The sequence below is a fragment of the Talpa europaea genome (assembly GCF_964194135.1).
Source record: "Talpa europaea genome assembly, chromosome: 2".
In the NCBI taxonomy this organism is placed as follows: domain Eukaryota; kingdom Metazoa; phylum Chordata; class Mammalia; order Eulipotyphla; family Talpidae; genus Talpa; species Talpa europaea.
The window spans coordinates 154,365,061-154,387,237 of NC_140068.1; the positions used below are offsets into that span (position 1 = coordinate 154,365,061).

Below are 22,177 nucleotides of genomic sequence, written 5' to 3' on the forward strand. Positions count from 1 at the left end.
AGACGGGTCGCGCCGAAACTGGGGTCCGGCCGCCCCGACTTCACGCCGGGGCTCAGGTGGGGCTTGTGGGCGCGGGCGGGAACACACAGGTGCGGCCGGCAGGTGCCTGGGGCCGGCACACCTGGGCGCCTCCCACGTGGGCCCCTGCGGGGAGTTCCGCCTGGAAGGGAGGAGATGGCCGGTGTCTGCTCCCAACACGCCCACGGACATGTCGGGAGCCTTTCGAGGGGCGACAGGCGTCTGTCCCGAGCTGGGCACCTGCTCGGGATTCCTCAGCGGGGACCAAGGACGCGCCAGACCGGCCCTCCCGGGAGAGACAGGTGGGCCCACTGCGCCCGTCGGGCGGGGGCGCTGTGCACCCGGCTCCCCGCCCGAGCAACACCCCAAGCCCTCGCCGCCCCTTGTTCGCAGCATCCCCGCTTCTGGGCACCCGGCTGGGCGGCCTCTTCTCTGCCCCGCCCGGACCGAGGCCCATGCTGGGCCCCGCATCCTCCTCAGCCCGCTCCACCGTCCACCTGCAGCTGCCCCAGCGCACCAGGGACACGGTCCACTGTCCTCTGTCCAACTGTCCTCGCGGTTGGCACTTACACATCGTCTCCAGCGATTTGTTGCTGCAAGACACGGCTGGTGAGCTCATTTCCAGGCGAAGAATTTCATGGGCATTGAAAAGCATCTCCTCAGGTCACTCCCCCGGGAAAGGAAAGCCCCCATCAAGCAGTCTGCATATTCCAAATGCCCAGCTCTCTGCAGGAGGATGGCACCATTTCATTCTTGTCCCGGGAAGGAGAGAGGGGATGGATCTCACCGCACCGTGGCCAACATGTCCCTCCAGGCGTGCAGGGCGGGGAGCACCCGGCCCAGGAGAACCAAGAACTCGATAAAGGTTCATTATAGGCCAGAAATATTTAACTCCCCAAGACGCTCAACAGTAAGCAGCCTTGGCTCCGGAGCGCAAATAAGGGAAACACTTAAACAAGCTGAGTTTTCAAGGGGAACAGAGGACTCCAGGAGGGCAGCAGGCAGAACGGCCAGATGCTCGCGGGCACACGGTCTCTGCGCCACACTGAGATCCCATCATGGGTCTCCACCGCGGCGGTGCTTGCGGGAGCGGCAGCCGCCCGAGCAGGGCAGGAGGGAGGTCTGCTCGGGAAACCTCCCACCTCACCCAGGGTCCTTCCCCACCCCGCCTTTGGCTGCAGCCAGAGGACTCCACAGACACGGAGCAACACACGAGGAGCCGGAGCTCCCAAATGATCAGGCAGATGCCCCCAGCCAGACAGGCACCCCCAGGAGAGAGGGAGGGAGCTAGAGGCTGAAGCACCCGGTGTTCCAGGTTCCACATCACAGCACCTGGGGCCGTTTACTGTGAGCGATGCAAATGGTGTCTTGAATGACGACGACATCCTGGACACCCCGTGAAGTGTCTTCTCCTTTATCGGAGCACCCATCCCGCGCTGCCTTGTCAGGATCACCTCCCAGGACCCCAGCTGCCCGATGTGTACATTTTTCCCAAGTTGAGATGACAGCTCTCCATTGAGAAAACTGCCAATAATTACTGTCATCGGAAACTTCTGGACGTTCTCATGAAGCCGGAACTCCACTGGCTCTAAACAACAACTCCGGTTTCACTGTCAGAATCATTCTCCTGAAACAAGGGGAAATGGAAGCTCCTTGACCTGTGACTCTGTCGACTGTCCAGTTTATGTTTCAGAGCCTTCCCGAGTGGCCGACTGACCTGGACACATTCTGCGGCGCTGAGAGGCTTGAGGGGCTCTGCACGCAGGGCCTGGGGGCAGCAAAATGCTGTTGCTTCCGTGGCCGCAGCCTGGGCCACCAGAGGGGCAGCAGCCCTGGTCCCACGGTGCAGGGCTCAGCCGCTCCCCTCCTGCCCGCGGGGCTCCAGCAACCATCCCTTCCTCAAGACGCTTGGCCAGATCTGTTTAAATGTATGCTTTGTCTTTTTTTCTTTCCCTTTTTTTTAAAAAGGTTTATTTATTTATTTGTTTATACATGCACTAGGGACAGTCAGAAGCGTGGGAGGGTGAGAGAATTCCCCAGAGCCAGAGCGGGGAGCAGAGCAGGCAGAAGGACCGAAGGACACTGCTGAGGGGAGCAGTGGGCGGCAGGAGAGGTCTGTGCGCCATGTGGGATCCTCCTCCGGTGGCCGGGGAGCAGCCGGGGATTGAACTGGTGCTGCAGAGGCCGCGGGCACCTTCGCACCCAGAGCTCAACCGCTGCGCCACCGGCGAGGCCCCTTTTGGTACTTTTTCTGGATGCAGCAGATGGCTGACCCTTTCTAGAGCGGATATTTCAGGGGCTTTGCGGTCCCCCCTCCTGTAACAATAGGACTTCTTAAATTCTCAATTTCGATGTCACGCCCCCCAAGAAGAAGGAGGCAAGTGACAGACACAGAACCACCCCCGAACTCACTCTTCTCTCCACACTCTGACCGATGGCCGCCTGCAAGACCCCTGGGGAAGCCCCGTGTCCGGTGGCACCAAAGGAGAAGCGCCCCGGGAGAGACGAGGGTGGCCCTCTGGCCCTCGCCTGCCCCCCCTACCTTGTAGCCCCTGGACCCTCTACCCCCTCTTACCTTATTTCAGTCTCTTCGCTCCCATCGGTCTTCTGCTGCTGTCTGTCTTCAGCAACCTTTTTTCACAGCCCCCACCTCAGGTGTGCCCCGGAAGCATTCACACCCCTCCTCACAGGTGTCCACCGTCAGGCTGTGGACGGTGTCTTTCCTCCCCAACGCCCCTTTCTCTACCCCAGGTTTGCCACCAAAGTTTTCGGAGCAAACCCCCAAAGGCAGGTGTCTTCTCTTACCCCTCCATGCACACTGCCACGTGTTCTCTCTCCACAGCCTGCACCTGGCTTTCTCTTGGCGCCACCCCTGCCTCCAGGGCCCACCCAGGTGAGCTGCGCCCCTGAGCACTACCATGGACACAGCCGAAACGGGCTCCCTCCAGCCAGGGCACCCCGAAAAGTTTCATGAGCAGCTCAAGTGCACGCGTCCCCCCCAGGTTCGCTCTAGATCGCCCCCCACACCTCCGCTTCCTCCAGGGGGAGCCCCTGCTCAGTCTCGGACTCCGGCCTCCCCAGCAGGCGCGTGCGAACTCGGGGCCTTCTCCTGGCTGCGGGCTCGGCGCAGGCCGCCCCCCACCCCCAACCCGGGGTGCGCACTCTGAGGTCTGAGACCCTCCGGTCTCTTGGGGGGACCCGCCCAGCCCCAGGGGTACTCACTGCCGTCCCCGCCGCACCAGGTCTGGTCACCGCCCTGCGGGCGGCCCCTGCGCTCAGGCCGCCCTCGGCCGGGGGGCACCGCCCGCCCAGGAGAGCGCGCTCCCCGCGGGCCGCTCCGGGCGCCTCCCCGCCGTGGGCGCCCCCACAGGCCGGGGCCCCGCAGGGCCCCCCCGCGCCCGGAGGCTCCTCGGGCCCCGACCCTCCCTCTCCAGCCCACGGGCCGCGCCCCAGGGGCCGCGAGGCGGCTCTGCTGCTCCCGGAGCCTCCTCAGCTGCGTCCCCCGTTCCGGGCTCCCGACCTGGGCGCCGCTTTGGGCGCGTCTGGGCGGCTTCTTGAGACTCTCCCGCCGCTGCGGAGAAGCTCCCCCCAGGCCGCTGCAGGCCGCCCCGACTGTCCTCTCCGGGGCGCAGAGGATCCCCTCGCTCCCCCTCCCCGGGCGGGCGCCACGGAGAAGGCGTCCCCCGCCCCAGCCCCTGGCGTGCTCGGGGGTCCCCGCCGTCCGTGGCGGGGGCCCCGTCAGCGCCGGGCGAGCGGCTGGGGCGTCGGGCTCCTGCTCCCCCGCCGCTGCGCCTGCGCCTCGGCTCGGGGTCCTGGGCGGGCCCCGCGGCAGCTCCCCGCTCCGCTCCAGTCTCCGGCGGCGCTCCCGGGCCGCGGCCGCCTCCTGGGGGTTCCCGGCGCCTCCAGGCTCGCCCTCCCCCCACGGGCAGGGCTTCGAGGGACGCTCGCCCCAGACCTGCTCCGAGCGGGGCCCAAGTCCGTCGGCGGCCCCCGCCGTGCGCACCCCGCGCCCCGCTCCCGTCCCAGCACTTCGGGGGCCGCGTTCCCGTAGGCGCCGGGTCCTGCCGCCCGGGCCGGCTCCGGGAGCTCCGGGCACACGGGCAGAGGGTCCCGGGGATCCCGGGGCTGACGGGGCCTTTCGCGTTCTCCCCGACAGCGCAGCCGGGCGCCCGGGGGCAGGGCGGGCAGGAGGCCCGGCCCCGGTGAACCCCGACTCTCCGCGCTCTCTGGGCGGGTCGCGGGCTGAGGGGCCGGGATGCGGGGCTGAAGTGGGGGGGCTCCAGGGGGGCAGGCCCCCCCAGCGCCCGGGCATCTGGACGCTCTCGGGGCTCTCTCCGGCCTTCCCGCGGGGTCTGCTCCCGTCCCGGCCGCTGCGCGTCCTCTCTCGCCGCCGCTCTCGCTGGGGGCCCGAGCCCGCCCGGCCGCCGGGACGCCGCCTTATATGCTCCGCCCCCGCGCCCAGGGGTGCGCCCTCGCCCGCCCCGCGCCTCCCGCGCCCAGGGCCCAGGTGCTGCCGCAGAGGCCCCGGCGCCCGAGCAGAGCGGCGGCCTGGACGCCACAGACCCCCCGCTCTGGGCCTGAGCCCCACCCCGGTGCGCGCCCCGGATCTGCTCGGAGCCGCCCCTCAAAGGGTCGCAGCGTCTGGTGTGTTTCGGGGGAGACCTTGAGACCGACTTTACAGTGACTTCAAATGCACAGGAAACTTTCAGGGCAGCTCAGGTGCTCTCTGGCTCACGCTCAGATTCCTGCTTTCCCGTGTATTTTGCTTCCCATGAAACAGTCATGTGTTTTCATCACGATATTCCATTTTGTATTGAACCAAAATATTCCGGGGATCTAGCACATCACCCCCAAAATAAATCATCCTGGTTTCCATGTTAGAATCCATTTCAGCTGTCCCCACCTGCTCCGCCTGGGTGAGAGCATCTTCTTCCCTCGGATCGACTCTTCTCTTTGGCAGCTGTTCCTGACGCTGCTGCTTTTTCACAACCACGAGGGGTGGAGTGTGTGCCCCTGCCTGCACTGTGGGGTGTCTTTTGTTTTTTTTTTAAGATTTATTTATTTATGCATACAAGAATTGGGGTACAGGCCAGAGGTGTGGGGGTTTCCGAGAGGATTCACCAGAGTAGGGAGCAGAAGAGGCGGATCTACACTGCTGAGGGGAGCAGCTGGCGAGGCAGGAGAGCTCTGCCTCGTGGTTGCTCCGTGGTCAGGGATCGAACTCGTGCTGTTGTGGCTGCGGACTTAACCCCTTCCGCCACCAGGGAGGCCCAATAAATAAATCTTTAAAAATAATAAACAACAGCATGCTGTCACCGGAGCTCCAGAGACTTCAACTGGGCGTATGATCAACGGGGTGTGTTGCTGAAACACTGATTGTGAATCACTTATCCTGCAAAAAACCGAGAAACTAGAGAACTGTATCCTTAAAACTTTAAAAGACTCTTCGCTTTTGTAGGTGACGCGGGGGGGGGGGGGGGGCGCTGGGGCGGGTGAGGGCGCACACCTGGGGAGCCCGGGCGGAGCATCCATGCGCAAGGAATTGAACGCAATTTAGTAAAAGGTCCTTTGAAACACAAGCGCCAGGAATCCTTCACAGACTCCCGAGGCCTTCACCCACTCTGCGAGAACAAGAGCCACAGCCACAGAGATGAAACACGTGCCATTCACACGGTTAGAAAGAGTTGAACAAAAAAGGTGGCGAGCTGACCTCATCCCAATCTCCCTTTAGGACACACACTCAGGGGAGAGCGCGGGCGCAGACCCACCGCCACACCTGACGCAGCGAGTTTCCCGCAGGTGGGGAAGCCGCAGGGGTCGGCAGGGGAAGCCGCAGGGGTCGGCATGCCCGGGGCGCAGCGGACCAGCCTCGCCCTGGGAGAGCCACCTTCGTGATCGTGATCGTCGTGTCTCCCCGCCAGGTCAGTAGGAGCGGCCCGCGCGCCGCCACGTGCGCCCGGCTCCCCGCCTCGCTCTGCACCCACGGCTCGGCTCGCGCCGCCCGCCCACCCCGACGCCCGCGACGGCCCTCGCCCCCACCTCGCCGGGCCCGAAAACACTCCGGGGGGCACTTGCGCCCCCAGATCAGCCCGCGCAGGGCCAAGCGCAGCAGACCCAGCTTCCTCCGCGCGCTGCTCATCTGCATCCGCCACGCCCTCCATGCGCGCGGTCGGGGTTCGTGCCCCAAGCAGGCTGCAAGAGTAGAGAGCACCCGGGAGAAGTCCTGGAGCAAATAAGAAAGAAGGACGAGGGGAGGTTTTTATCAATGGCCAGTGGGGAACAATTTGTGATGATGGGTGGACTGATAAAGATGCAGCCGTCATCTGTCGACAGCTTGGCTACAAGTAAGGCCAACCTGATTATTTGGGATGGTTCCTTGATGAATATTTCTTTTGTCTTTTTCAGACTTGTCCTAATGAATTTTTTCTTACCTGAAATTAACTATATCATCCCATTGAAAATACTGACAGCATGCGGATTTCATTCAGAATTATAAATAATACTAGAGGGCTAGAGGGCTAGAGGGCTAGAGAGCTAATAATACTAAATAGGGCTAATAATACTAAATAGCATCTATTTACGTTTTCTTTCTTCTCTCAAGGAATATACATGTCTCATAAGTAACGAAGTCTTTATTTTATGATGAAATAGTTTAATATACTTGACTGTTCATAATACTGCTTCCATCAGCCAAAGGTATTAGCTTTTTCTCTGTGATTTAGGTGGTTCTTTATTCACAGTGGTTATGCTCTATCAAGTCACTCTGAACACTGAATTAGCAAGTGGTGAGCCATCGCTGCTGGAACTGAGTTCGAACCAAGCAATCTTTTTCTGTCCTCCTTTAGTTCTCATACTTGCAAACAGTTGTCCTTCTGCAGTCAAGTTTGTGTCATTTATTTATTTATTTATTTGCATTTTGGTTGTTCATCTCACTGTTGCCTTATGGAGACAATCTACATGTTAGATAATCTTCATTGGGGCATGAGTAATAGTATAAAAAATGTAGCCCTAACTAGCTGGGAAAGGATACTTGTTTACAATTTGAGAGTTGAAATGAAAAGACCTATTATCTCCTTGTGAGACCTCAGCTAGGTACCTCAAAATTTTTGAGGCTGTGTGCGTGTCTGCACCCAATTTCTGTAAGTATTGATTTGGGAACTGCAAATACATAGCCCATGTTACAGTTTAGAGAGTTATCAAATTTTAGCTAATAGTGGTTTGAATTTTAAAATATGTCCTGAATTATCTGTTTGCATACCATAAATATTGATAAATTAATTGTTATTCCTATGCAGAATATCATTTTTATTTTTAAAAGTATTTTTATCTTAATAGTAGTGCAAATGTTTTTTCTAAAGCTTTCTTTTAGATTATTCAGGTACTATATACTTCAATTTGCTGTTTGGTTTTGGACCTTCTGCCACTCCAGTTGCCCTGTTGTCAGTAGGTCCACTGTTTATAATAGAAATTTTCAGCTTTCAAAATATGGGCCAGTAGGAAGAGGTCACATTAAATGACTCAGTGAAGTCAGTCAATGATTTAAGTTTCCTTTGCTCAATACATGTTTAACACTCCACCCTCCATTTGTAAAGAACAAAAATATTTTTACATTTTCAGTGAAATGCCTTATCCAAAAATCAGCCATCAGAGTATATTCCTGTTTGAAATGGATTTTGGCCATACTTTTATTTTTTGGTATGGATGATCCAGGAATTCTAGTATTACCTTTGTAAATATAAAGGGAAATATCAAATTTGATGCTTGAATTGTATGGTAAATCATATTTAAGGGGAAAAAGAGTTCCTAAGCATATTTGTGAAATTTAATTTCTACATTTTTTATTGCTTCTGATTTATCTTTATTTAACCCACTTTACATTTTATCTTAGATGATGAGCTTAGTTTGTAGCAATTTTCAATAATATTCATTAATATTCCTTTAACAATTATCAAGAAAAGCATCCAAATATCTCACATTGTAATTGCTTTTTGAATAGTCTTTTAAGAAGTGAATCAGTAAGTTAAAGTTATTACAGCAAATTGGATAATTATCTTCTAGTGCTCAATCTGTAATTTGCCATCAGATAGTTTTTAAATGAGAAGCATTTAAATATTTGATCAATTTAAATACATTTGAATGTTTTATTATAATTTTCCACTAATGGGAAATGCGATTTCCTAAAAGAACACGTAGTCTGAAGAGGTGGGAACCAATACCCCTAAATCATTAAGTGTTGTAAACCAACATTATCGCAAGTAAAAAAAAAGAACATCTATATAATTTACAAATAGACATGAGACTAGGGTAGGGGATCTTTCCCCCATATATACTCTATACCAACAAATATATTTGTAGATATCTATTGCAAATATATTCATCAACTTTAAAGTTTTATCTTTTCACTCTCCTTAGGGTGGTTTTCAGTAAAGTAGCATTTTTAATTTAAATTTTTGTTGAAATTAATAATGTTTTAGTTAAGCTATACCATCTTTGTCTTGATTTGTTATCTTAAATATTTATTAATAAATCTTTCCTTCATCTGAGGTTATAAGAAAAAACTTCCTGTGATTCAAACATTAACATTTTTACCTTTCATAATAATGTAACTAATTGTTCAAGTATTGAGTTTTGAATGTTAGTTTGAAATCTTTCATGAAAGCTTTAGTGTGCATTTTTCAAAGTGTTCTGTTATGAAAAAAAAGTACCATACCAAAAATAATCCTGCCTTCTATTCATGATTCCTGGTTTTCTCTTTCTATGTTCAAAATTATACTTTCATACTTCTAAGTGAGGCAAAAAATTAGTTCTTAGCTCCCTAGGTAATTATTTATTAATATCTTAATTTTCTTGGAAATATACCAATTTGAAGAGAGCATTATTCTCTGTAAGGGGAAATAAGATTTGGGATTTCCTGCTTAAAACTAAGGTTTAAGACTGGCAGGATTCTTTGATGTGCCAATAAATGTGACTTGCTGAGCAGAAGCTAAATTAAAGGCAACTGATATGATACAAAAGCTCTGGGGTATGATAACAAAGAGGATGTAGTTACACCTCTCTGAAGCTTTTCCTTTTTTTTGACAGAGTCAAGAAATAAATGATCTTTTAATACGTATAGATGCTGATTTTAATATATAAAAGTTACAACATATAATTGAATGAGAGTATATGTTATGATCTATTCACATGTGTGATTGATTCCCCACACCCTCAAGAATGCTGTGTTACCAGGGGTCCTGCCAGAGCAAGAACCATGGCTTATTTTGGGGAAGGAAAAGGACCCATACACGTGGATAATGTGAAATGCACAGGAAATGAGAGGTCCCTGGCCGACTGTATCAAACAAGATATTGGAAGACACAACTGCCGTCACAGTGAAGATGCAGGAGTTATTTGTGACTATGTAAGCAAGAAAGCATCCGCTAGCAGTCATAAAGGTAGGTGCTCTTTTGCGGCCCTAAACAGAGAAATACCTCCAATGCACAGTTTGTTTCTGTAAGCAATACTACTGTAACAAAGAGTTCTCTTCCACAAGAATTAATAGAATTCCTTTTCCTTGTGCTAGTATTTAGAATCAGTGATTCTGGATGAACTTGCATGAGTGGGCTTACAGGGATAGCAGGGTTCAGGGGAAGAGGTAGATTTAAAAGGCTCTGTCATCTCTGGGGTGACCCCTTTTCTATAGCCTCAGTCAATTTTAAAATAAAACAAAATTTGACAATTTGATGTCCTTGAAAATTCATTCTTTCATGAAAAGGAGGAAAGAGTCACAAAAAGGCACTTCTAGTCTTAATAATATTTTAAACAACAGGGAAATTATTTTTTTTAAGATTTATTTATTTATACAGGGCCTCCCCGGTGGCACAGCAGTTGAGCGCTGGGTTGCGAAGCTGCCCCCGGCCTCTTCAGCACCGGTTCGATCCCCGGCTGCTCCCCGGCCACCGGAGGAGGGTCCCACAATCTGCGCAGACCTCTCCTGCGGCCCGCTGCTCCCCTCAGAAGTGTACTTCGGTCCTTCTGCCTGCTCTGCTCCCCGCTCTGGCTCTGGTGAATTCTCTCACCCTTCCGCGCTTCTGACTGTACCCAGTGCATGTATAAACAAAACAAACAAACAAACAAATAAATAAACATGCCTCTATAAAATTAAAAAAAAAAGTCAAATATTTATTTATACAAGAACTGGGGTATAAGCCAGAGGCTCAGGAGGATGAGAGGATTCACCAGAGACAGTGTGGGGAACAGAAAAGGCAGACAGACCAAAAACATTGCTGAGGGGAGCAGTGGGTGAGATAGGAGAGGTCTGCTGTGCCATGTGGGTATCTCCCTGGCCGACCAGGAATCAAACCTGCGCTGCAGAGGCTGCGGGCAAACTTCATTGTGCTGCATTCAGCCCACTGCGCCACCAGGGAAGCCCTGGGAAATTCTTTTTAATTAATCGCAAAAGTGACAATTATCTTTTGAACATTTTATCCTTTGAAATTTAAAGGCATATGGAAAATGAGAAGTAATTTCTTAGTATACTTAGTATAATATAGTTTGTATAATATAGTATAATAGATGTCTTGTAGGTAAGTAAATAGAAGAGTTCTTGAAAGCTCTGAGTTCTTCATGATATCAGTACTGTTTTAAATAAATTAGGAGAAAAACTAGCTATTTTGGAGAAAAGTGTGGTTATATTTTACAAAAGGATCCATTGCCTGTTTGTGTGAATTGTAAGTTCACAATTTTGGCACACAGGATTTTCTTACAAGCACACGCATTTACACTGGAGCATGCACTTTTTATAACATCTTTTAATAACTTTTAATAGAAATAATGCAAACAAATAAATATGACGTTTTTATTTTTCATTTTTGAGGGACTTTTGTGTATGTCGAACACTTTATAACCCTCATGTTTTGTCTATGTTGTTCTATTATATATGTTGTGGATTTATTATCTGTGTTATTTAACATAAATTATTATATTTATGTTAGAAGGATACTTTGCTAAACCAATTTTTCCTAAATATTGATTACAACTTAATTTGTATAAATTGAATAAATTTCAATAATTTTTTTTATAGAGGCATGTTTTATTTATTTATTTGTTTGTTTGTTTGTTTATACAAGCACTGGGTACAGTCAGAAGCGCGGGAGGATGAGAGAATTCACCAGAGCCAGAGTGGGGAGCAGAGCAGGCAGAAGGACCGAAGTACACTGCTGAGGGGAGCAGCGGGCGACAGGAGAGGTCTGCGCGCCATGTGGGACCCTCCTCCGGTGGCCGGGGAGCAGCCGGGGATTGAACCGGTGCCGCAGAGGCCACGGGCAGCTTCACAACCCAGCGCTCAACCACTGCGCCACCGGGGAGGCCCAAATTTCAATAATTTAAACTGCAGTAGAAAAACATAAAACTTCAATAATTACAAAATGTTTTATTTATTTCCTCATTGTTTGCACACTTATTGTTATGCATTTCTACAGCTGTGGTAAGACTTATTCTGATGTATTTCCATGGTTTTAGTGCTACCATTCCTCAAGTTAAAACATTTCATTTCAGACCTGCTAGATTACAGCATCTGGCTTGCTTGCCTTTTGTTGAGGCTTAATAACTGCTTACTTCATAAAGTAATTAAAATTCAAGCCATTGGTTATTGGTCATGTGCTGAGATCCTTTCATAAATGAAATTAATTCTGTTCTTTCATCTTGTTATGACAGTGTATTTTATGGCTTGAAATAGACTTTACTTTCTTGCAATCCGGTGCTACTCCCCAGAATGATGTAAGCTTTAAGTTCGGCTTGCTTAGTATTACATCATCCCTTGTCTTGGCATTATGTACATTGACCTGACTTGGAACGTTATTGAAAACTTGTGCTTTATAATTTTCTATAATTTGTAGTGTCATCTAGAGGACTCATGTCCTAACAAATGAGGCTCAAGTTTGACAATGTCCCTCTGAGGTCATTTGGCAAATTAATCAGCTTGCTACACAATGCAAATCCTCTTTCTCCATCAAGAAATAACAAGTGTTCATGAGATACCATCTTACACCAGTGAGAATGGCACATATTAAAAAAACTAGCAACAACAAATGTTGGCGAGGGTGTGGAGAAAAAGGAACTCTTCTGCACTGTTGGTGGGAGTGCAAACTGGTCCAACCACTGTGGAGAGCTGTGTGGAGATTTCTGGACCTACTAAACATAGAGCTTCCATATGATCCAGCAATTCCACTCCTAGGTATTTACCCAAAGGACACAGAAACATCAATTCCAAAGAACACCTGCACCCCTATGTTTATAGCAGCACTGTTTACAATAGCTAAGCTTTGGAAACAACCCAAATGCCCAAAAATAGATGACTGGATCAAGAAGATGTGGTACATATATACCATGGAATATTACTCAGCATTCAAAAAAAGATAAACACATGCAATTTGCAGCAACATGGATGGCGCTGGAAGGGATCATGCTCAGCGAAATAAGCCAAAAAGAAAAAGAAAAATACCGGATGGTCTCACTCATAGCAGGAATCTAGAAAACTTAAATAAGGGACCAGGAAAATGAATATAAGAAAGTGAAAATCAAAATCAACAAAAAAACTATGAACCAGAGACACTTTTAGGGGAGCGGGGGTGGGAGGGGAGGGATTGGGGTCAGAATGGGGGGGCTGCAATTGTATGGGGAATATAACAATAAAATTTATAAAAAAAATAAAATAAAAATTAAAAGCAAAAAAAAATAAAATAAATTAAATGATACAATTAAAAAAAAAAAAGAAATAACAAGTGTTGATTCCCTACTGGGCTCTGGGCTACCTGATTGTTATCAGAGACCATGAGTACTGGCAAGGTTTCATATTCTTGTCACAAATCCACCCCCTCCTTCTGTCTTTTCACAGAGAGAAAACCAGTGCCTATCTACACTTATTTACATCTTCTTAATAAATGAAACGAAATATCCCAATAAAATGCCACTTCCTTATGATTTTGGAAAACAGTCTATACCTTGTTATATTTATCCTTCTTTTGTACGCCAGCTTTCTTGTATTTTTTAAATTTGACTCTTCCTTTTTATGCTCTGTTAACAGAAGTCTGTTACCTTAGGGAAATGACTCTATGCCCTTAAATACAGTTTGATGCTTACGTTGGCTTTGCACACTCTTTCTAGATTAATATTCAATGTGAATTCATGTAACTTCAGATCAGAAGTCCATCCTGTTAATTGACTTTGCTTCGCTGAGTTACTGTTGTATACATAGCTTGGGGGAGTGTAGTATGTGAAAAGCAAGTAATTTAAACTATCACTGCATTGGCAGATCTCTCATCTTATTTAATGCTACTGAACTCCAAGACGACCTCTGTAATCAGTCAGGAGAGGACAAGGTGTAGGCACTTACGGAATGATATGTTGGACAGGGTCAAGCCATCTTGCAACCTGTGGAGCCCCTTCAGAGCTGAATGTGGGAAACCCCATAAACTTCCCTGCAGGCTTGCAAACTTTATTACCTTGATTAAATGAGAAAACAACTTTTTATTTTTATTAGAGGAAAAAATATCCTATAATTTGAAGAGAAAAGGCATCTTAAAATAGAGGCGGAAGCCACTGGGGGGGTTGTCCCTTGTGTCTTTATCCCTCCCTCAGCAGTATGACAGTTTAGTTAATGCGCTATTTCTGCTCCAGAGTCCCTCTCCTCGGTTTGTGGTTTGAGATTACTGCACCGGCGGCAGAAGCGGATCATTGGTGGGAAAAATTCCTTAAGGTAAAGGGTTCTTCAGAAGAGAGAGTCCATATTCCAGAATTATTTGATAGTCATACAGGTTTAAAAAAGTGGGAATTTTCTACTGTTGCTTAAGGGATTTGTTTTATTCCCATTGTTCTCTAATCAAAGATATTTTGGAGTTAAATACAGATTGCATTGATAATTTCACTGTTCTTTGACCTTCACTCACTCACTTTTTATAGACTTGGTTCTTCTATTATCACCCCTGATTTATATGACAGATATGTTGCAGAGAAGCTATATGGAGAAACAAGTAGCTGACAGAAGATTTGAAAAAAAATGTGTCACTGCAAGGATTCACTTAGTTTAGAATATGTTTGTTTCAGACTTGACTCAATAGAATTTTATTGTTTCTTTAATTTTCTATTGGAAAACCTGCACTTTGCGTACTAAATACTTCAGGCTGCTTAAGTGAGGTAGGAGAAGGGGAGAAAACACATTTGCAGTTATGAAATAGAAAGAAGCCTCAACTTCCTTCTAAGAATGTCTAAGAGAGGGGGTGCTTATAAATGCCTGTATGTCATTCTCCAGCATGTCAGCTCCAGGGTGGAGGGGCACCACTTTGCACCTAGTTAAGGTTTTGTGTCCTGGGGTCTCTTGTATGCTCCTATTTCTTCACCCAGAAGCCTCTGTGTCCTTATTTTAATGAGTGCTTGTCTTGGCTTTTCTGTCTTTAACGACGTGGCTGTGTGCCGCCCTTTCTTCCTAGGGGCGGCTGGCCTTGGCAAGTGTCCCTCCGGCTGAAGTCTTCCCATGGAGATGGCAGGCTCCTTTGTGGGGCCAGGCTTCTGAGCAGCTGCTGGGTCCTCACCGCGGCGCACTGCTTCAAGAGGTTTGTGCCCTTTCTTCCAAACAACTCTGCTTGCCTCTCACTTGCCAGTTCTAAAACATTTTTTATATATTTATGTTTTTAATCTGATTACTGTTTATTTTGTATATGGTATATGGCACAAGGAAGGATTCAAATTACTTTTATTTATGGATAGTTTCCCCAGCACTTTTATTGAGCATTCCATGTTTATCCACTGATTTATGTCAACTCTGTCATATGCCAGGTTCTCATGTATCTCTGTTTCTGGGATCCCTGTTCACTTCCTCTTATCTAATCTTTCATGTTCATGGTGCAACAGAAGATATACGCCTATGTTTTACATAGCCTTTGACATTTCTGGCATAATAGTGGAGTTTGAGGGTTCACCTCTAGAGCAGCGGGTTTAATGCATTTGTGTATGACAGGAGTGATAGACGATGAAGATTATATAACAACAAGTAATTGCTCTGCTCCTAGTTTTTTTTTTTTAATATTCTTTTTTTTTTTTAATAGAGGCATGTTTTTATTTATTTATTTATTTGTTTGTTTGTTCTGTTTACACATGCACTGGGTACAGTCAGAAGCGCGGGAGGGTGAGAGAATTCACCAGAGCCAGAGCGGGGAGCAGAGCAGGCAGAAGGACCGAAGTACACTGCTGAGGGGAGCAGCGGGCGGCAGGAGAGGTCTGCGCGCCATCTGGGACCCTCCTCCGGTGGCCGGGGAGCAGCCGGGGATCGAACCGGCGCCGCAGAGGCCGCGGGCAGCTTCGCAACCCAGCGCTCAACCGCTGCGCCACCGGGGAGGCCCTCTGCTCCTAGTTTTCCTAAGGATGTTAGATCACTAGAGATACAGTGCAGAACCAGACAGGAACCATGCTATCGTGAGAATTTTCTGTAGCTACAAGATCCCAGAGGAGAGAGACGTCGATATTGTAAATATGATCTGATGAAGGAAAAAAAAAAAAAAGGACTTAGGGCACTGTGTTTAACTTGTGGACTTTTCACCACAATATTAGATGCATTTAGCTTTGTTAAGAATCCGGTCTCTGGGTCTCTATTCCATATCTACTGAAATCTGTGGAGGTGAGACCCAGGAGTCTGCATTCTTGCCAAGTCTCTCAGAAGAATCTGATGCACATTAAAAGTGCAGATCCATTTACTGAGTGGAGAGAATAAAAATGTGGTCTGGATGCTTGAAGAATGATGATGGCGAAGAATGCAGTAGGTTTGATGGGATACTTATCCTTGGCCTATTCAACATGTTAATCATTTCATTGGAAAAGGACACTGATGGCAAGTTAATCACATTTTTGGATCCCTGGGGATCGGGAAGACAAATAATGTGTTGGAAAATAGAATCCACAATAACCAAAAATCTCGATGGGATGATTCTGGCAAGTAACATGGAATAAGGACGATGTAAAATGCCGCCTTTCGTTCCAGGAAATATGGCTTCAATGCAGCACAAGTGAAAAAGACCTCACAGGCAGTGGCATCCTTCCACTTAATATGTGATTGCCCATGAAGTTAGCAAGTGTTGGGCAGCACTGACAGAGCACTGTTCAGACAAAGCAGCGAAGAGCCTGGCTATTCTGTGTTCTTGTGCTCAGCTATTGTTGGGGACAAAAGCACTGTCACTCTCCAGCAGAGAGAACTGTGCTGCATTCTGGGTGTGGCAGGAATGTGATACACTCAGGAAGACAAGCAGCCAGGTGACAGCATGTGGAGTCCCACTGGTGCATTCTCTGTGGCTTCAGTATCATGGGTGTTAATGAAAGATGGGATGATTTTCATTTTAACACAAGGAAGAGGTTCTTTGTGTTGTGTTTATTTCTTTAACTGTAGGGCTGCTGAAAGGTGAAATGGCCTGTGTGTGGGAGGAAGAATGAGTTCTGATGTGAGGTCTGGTCAGAGAGGCTGGATTCTTCTATAAGTGGAGCTGGGGGTAGATGATGTCTGATTTAGAGCAGAGAGGGGAAAATGGAGCCAGCTGTACTGGAGGGATGGCAGCTATCAACTAGAGTAGCGATCTGGAATTTGTGTAGTAGACTCACTAGAGAGAAGCAGGAGGGTCTGGGATGTGAGGGGAATGAGTGTCTGTTCATTTACTAGGTGGTAGGAACCCGTTGAATGATTCTGAGGCTTGACATCTGATCAAAGAGTAGTTTTAGGAGATGAGCCATTTGGGGATGTATGGGATAGGTAGAGGGGATCAAGTCCATTGATTAGGGGTCTGTGAATGAACTTTAAGCTACACGAGCAGATCTTTGGTAATATGCTTATATGCCTTTTTTCTGCAATGACTGAAATTGGTCTTGTTTTTCAGTGATTAAGATCCAGTATGGTAGGAACTGGAGGGGGATAGGTTATAAGGTAGAAAGAAAAGGAGGGCGAGCAGGCAGGGGTACTATGATAGGAATCAACACTTGGTGCTGTGTAAGAGGAAGGGTAGACCTGCCCTCCCAAACAGGGTTACAATTCTAGCTCCTCTGATGTTTTATTGTTCAACTTGCGGAAATTACTGAACGCCTAGGGGCCTCAGTTTTTTCATTTGTAAGATGAAGGCAGTGACGTTCCACAGAGAAGTATGTGAAAGTAGTTGATAAAGTGTAAAATTCCAAACAGACATGGGCTGTTATTATGTTGGAGTTGAAAAACATGGACTCAAAGATTATTATTGGCAAAAATCAGGAACTCAAGATGATTTTATTCTACTCATCTATAGAGAAGACTGAGGTAAGAAACTGCAGAGATCTGGCCCTGGGGCTCAGAGCTTAGGCGATTCATTCACTTGGTCCTTAAAGATTGTTCTCATCATATTTAAGACTCTATCTTTCAAGTCTCTGCTTAAATTTGTAGTCTGAAAAGTTCAAGGCTTAAGGTATTAAAGGAGGGAGATTCCTCCACAAATTCCACATTCCACTTGAAGTAGAAAACTTTGATCAAACTGTTGGGTTCTCTGAAAGGTCTTACTTTTTTTTTTTTTTTTTTTTTACTTACATGTTGGATTTATTTGTTTACATGTCATTATTCCTCCTTTGGCCTGGTCCTGCTAGATTATTGCTTAAAGTCAGTAATCGTCTCCTTTGTGTTTCTAAGCCAAGTGTCTAGTATATTACTTGGCACAGAGTCGATCATCTTAAATGATTGTTGCAGGATGAAAGTGGGGCTCAGTTGCCAGAGAATGGATGTACTTAAGGGCATTGGATTCTTTAGAGGATGGTGGCATTTTAACCTTAGGTCAACAGATAACTTTTTCCACATGTCATTTTGGATTTCTTCCCATTATCTGCACAGCATAAGGGAAAGGCAACTGATTAAAAAGTAGAGGAGCAGATTAGGATATGCAGCATTTTGGTGTGCTTTGGGTTGAATGCCAAACTCTACTAATGTGAAAAGGGTGAAGGTTGTTTTGTAAATGTGTTGTGCATCTATTTGACTTGGTCTGTAACCTATATCCAGTTTCATAGACTTCCTGTTTTGATGTGCCTCACTATTCTATAACTCACATATTTATTGCAGTAAGGCTTTTGAAATGCATAGGGACAGTTACCCCTGATTAGAACAAGCACCCGATTTTTTTTTTCTAGGTTCAGGGACTTTGGTTTAAAACAACTGTCCCTTAATCATCAGGGACTCGGAAGTTTGCAAAAATAGATTTCCCCTGGAATTGTTGAGATTGTAGTGCAGGAGCATTGTAGTCAGACTCTGAAAGGCTACCTGCCTTTTGGATGTCATGGGAGCCTAATTTAGAGTCTATTGGTAGGGGACCTCGATGTCATTTTTGGCGGGAAATCTTTCTGTTTGTATCTCTGCTACTGAGGCATGTACAATGTATGTTCACTGGACCTTCATTGGTGCCTAATACTTGCAGTGATGATAAAGGCCAGTGCTTTTGAGCCGTCACTGCTGAATAACAATAGATTGCTATTGCCATCTGCGTTATTTTCTTCTATGGGATGACAGTTTTTTTGCTTGTTTGTTTTATCTTCATTGAATAGTTATCTTTATATTAGGTTGTCAGAAAAGTCATGACTCATTTTTGCGTAGAAAACATAGAAAAAATATGGCATGAGTTTTTTGACAACCCAATATAATCCCCCTATCAGAATAATCTAGAAATGATGACCTTGGCAGGAGAGACCAGGATGCAGTTAACTTCAGATCCAGATCCACCATCCTCAGCTACCCTCACTTCATACGCAGCCTTCTGTACATGATAAGGGAATTTGACTGGAAGGCTGACAGACCTCTAGTGTTCAACTCTAATTTGCCCATAGTTTTCACATACTGTGAGGTTCAGAGTAATCTGCTGCCATTCTAATACAGATAACCAAGGCAGTGTGAATCACCATTTAAAGGTCTTAAATTTTATTTTTTATATTTTCCCCAGTGTTAATACAATGCAGACGTTGGAATGCAGCATCCTGTTGGCAGTTTGAAGAGGAAACTTGAATAAATCAAGCTTTTTTTTTTTGTACTTGCCCTGTGAATCTTGCACAATAAATTTCTGGCTTTTGCTATTTTCTATTCTAAATGACAACCACAGGTACCAAAAAATGACCCTCTCCCTATGGTGGTGCAGCAGTATAATTGAGAGAAAAATTCCTGAGAATTAAACTAATTCCTTTTAATTGCTTATTCTGATAACAAATACCATTTTGGAGGAAAAAATGTACTTGCAACAAGTACTGACTTATTTTTGTAAATCTACTGCAAATTGAATTTGTTCAAGAATATAGCTTTACCGATTTTATCTTTTTTATTTTTTGCCTAGAAATGCAAGAGTAGCAGAAAATTATCAAAGATTATAGCTCTGTGTCAGAAATGTTTAGGTCTTTATAGTTAGATGAGCCGCTGACTAGTGCCATTTGCTTTTGAAGAATACAATATTTGAGGTGCTTAACATATACTCTGTCATGACCTCGTGTGTGGTAGAGTTCTTAAGAATATGGTCTTGTATGGGGAATAAAAACAAACAAACAAAAAAGGATATGGTCTTGTTGATATATATAAACCTATCAGTCATGCCCAAAGCAGTTCTTAATTCCTCGTGTGTGTGTGTGTGTGTGTGTGTGTGTGTGTATGACACTGCAAGCTTCTACAGGGAAGGTCATTTTTTCCTAAGCAAATAGAACCATTTACATAAGTTGCTTCAGTCAACCACTTAGAAGCAACTCAGTCAGGCCCTTTTTGAATTTCATCGAAACAACAGAGAAAAACAGATTCTAACAGTAGCAGATGTGCACAAGCTGGTGTACAACATTATCTTTTTTTTTTTTTGAAAGATTTATTTATTTATATAAGCACTGGGTACAATCAGAAGCGTGGGAGGGTGAGAGAATTCACCAGAGCCAGAGCAGGGAGCAGAACAGACACACTGACGAAATACACTGCTGAGGGGAGCAGCGGGCGCGGCAGGAGAGGTCTGCCATGCCATGTGGGACCCTCGCCGGCGGCCAGGGATCGAACCAGCGGCCAGGGATTGAACCGGCGCTGCAGAGGCTGTGGGCAGCTTCGCAGCCCAGTACTCAACTGCCGCGCCACTGGGGAGGCCCTACAACATTATCTTTTTAAAGAGCTGAATCCATGTAAAAAATATGACTGCAACCTGAATGAACACCTCTATTTTTAAAATTTATTTATTATTATATTATTATTTCAATTTATACATTTTATGTCATTTTTCATTTTTGCACAATGTATGCATTTTCATCTTGGTTATAATCCCCGTACAATTCCCACCCCACCTTGCTTTGATCCCACTCTCTCCTCCCACACCCTGTAGTGCACCACTGGTTTACAGTTGCAATTTGCAGCAACATGGATGGAGCTGGAAGGGATCATGCTCAGCAAAATAAGGCAGAAAGAAAAAGAACAATACCGGATGGTCTCACTTATAGCAGGAATTTAGAAAACCTAAATAAGGGACCAGGAAAAAGACTAATTGTAATAAAGTAAAAATGAGAATCAACACCTCTCTTTTTAATAATGGTGTTTAATTTGGTGGTGGTTTAGCACTAGAAACTCAGACAAACTTGGATCTTGGATTTTACTAAACTGCAGATCCTATGTATCTCAAACTTGCCTGGGAATTTCATCAAATTTTTACTTGGGGGGGAGTTGAAAGCAAAGCAAACAACCAAATGGTGCATCAGCCAAAACAGGAAATGTTTGTTTTAGAAGCATTTCTCAATATAATAAAGTCTATCAAAATAACAAAGGCTCTATTAGAAAGACCTTAAAATACACTGAAAAAGAGGATTTCATCATAGTTTTTTGAGAAGCCTAGTACTGTAATAGATACTTTCATAGTCCATGGTCATATTGGGAACCACAGCCAAAGTGTTACTCCTGAAGCATGTAATAGCACCTGCCAGGAGAGGTGACAGTAGAGTATTTCCAATACTTTGACTGGAAACTAATCGAATCTTGTGTCAGATGCTCTTTAGGTTTCCAGGTATAAAGTCTATTTTAAGAATAACTGGAGTGAGAGGTGTGTGGGAACCACTGCTTAGGTTTCGCTGAGACAACTTTAAAAAAGAGGTGCTACTAAAGACCTTTCTTTTGAAGAGAATGCTGCTCTTTTTCTTCTTGTCAGGGAAATATTTTATTTTAAAAAATATTTTGTTCTCAGTTTAATATCAACTCCTGATTGATGAGAATACGAACTGCGGTGTGTGCCCAAATAATTTGATCTGAGAACATGGCATATGTATGGAATGTGTTTGACTTTTCCTTTAGCTATTGATTACTACTCATGAGAATGCTTCCTACTTCACCCAGTGAAATTCTAGGCATGGAAGGGCAGTATACTCATACCTTTTGGAGCTTTTGGGTCGGTGATTCTCAAGTCTGGGAAATTGAATCACCTATGATTCTACATCAGCCCTATTCATTTATTTTTTATTTCATTAATTTTTTAAAGATTTATTTTTTATTTATACAATAGCTGGGGTACAGGTCAGAGGCGCGGGAGGGTGAGAGGATTCACCAGAGACAGAGTGGGGAGCAGAGCAGGCAACAGACCGAAAGCACTGCTGAGGGGAGCAGTGGGCGAGGCAGGAGAGGTCTGCCGTGCCAAGTGGGAATCTCCCTGGCCGGCCGGGAATCGAACCCATGCTACAGAGGCTGTGGACAGCTTCACAGCACTGTGCTCAACCCGCTGCACCACCAGGGAGGTCCCATTTAATTTATTAATTATGAAATTCTGTGCGACCTGGACATTTGTATTTTTATTTTTTTATTTTTTTTTTATAGAGGCGTGCTTATTTATTTATTTATTTGTTTGTTTGTTTGTTTGTTTGTTTTTTGTTTATACATGCACTGGGTACAGTCAGAAGCACGGGAGGGTGAGAGGATTCACCAGAGCCAGAGTGGGGAGCAGAACAGGCAGAAGGACCGAAGTACACTGCTGAGGGGAGCAGCGGGCGGCAGGAGAGGTCTGCGCGCCATGTGGGACCCTCCTCCGGTGGCCGAGGAGCAGACGGAGGATCGAACCGGCGCCGCAGATGCTGCGGGCAGCTTTGCAACCCAGCGCTCAACCGCTGCGCCACCGGGGAGGCCCGACATTTGTATTTTTAAAAGTGGTAC

General features: G+C 46.4%; 1 protein-coding gene across 1 annotated transcript in view; it reads left to right on the forward strand.

Annotated features, from left to right (window-relative positions):
- Nucleotides 1–208: 208 nt before the first annotated feature.
- LOC311188437 (neurotrypsin-like) overlaps nt 209–22,177 on the forward strand; it is a gene marked incomplete at its 5' end in the record, with an annotated part of 261,456 nt that continues 239,487 nt past the window's right edge. The window contains 7 exon segments of the mRNA XM_084259536.1: nt 209–320; nt 412–627; nt 5,818–5,939; nt 6,223–6,362; nt 9,247–9,452; nt 13,675–13,753; nt 14,484–14,606. Coding sequence (XP_084115662.1) covers nt 209–320; nt 412–627; nt 5,818–5,939; nt 6,223–6,362; nt 9,247–9,452; nt 13,675–13,753; nt 14,484–14,606 — 998 coding nt within the window.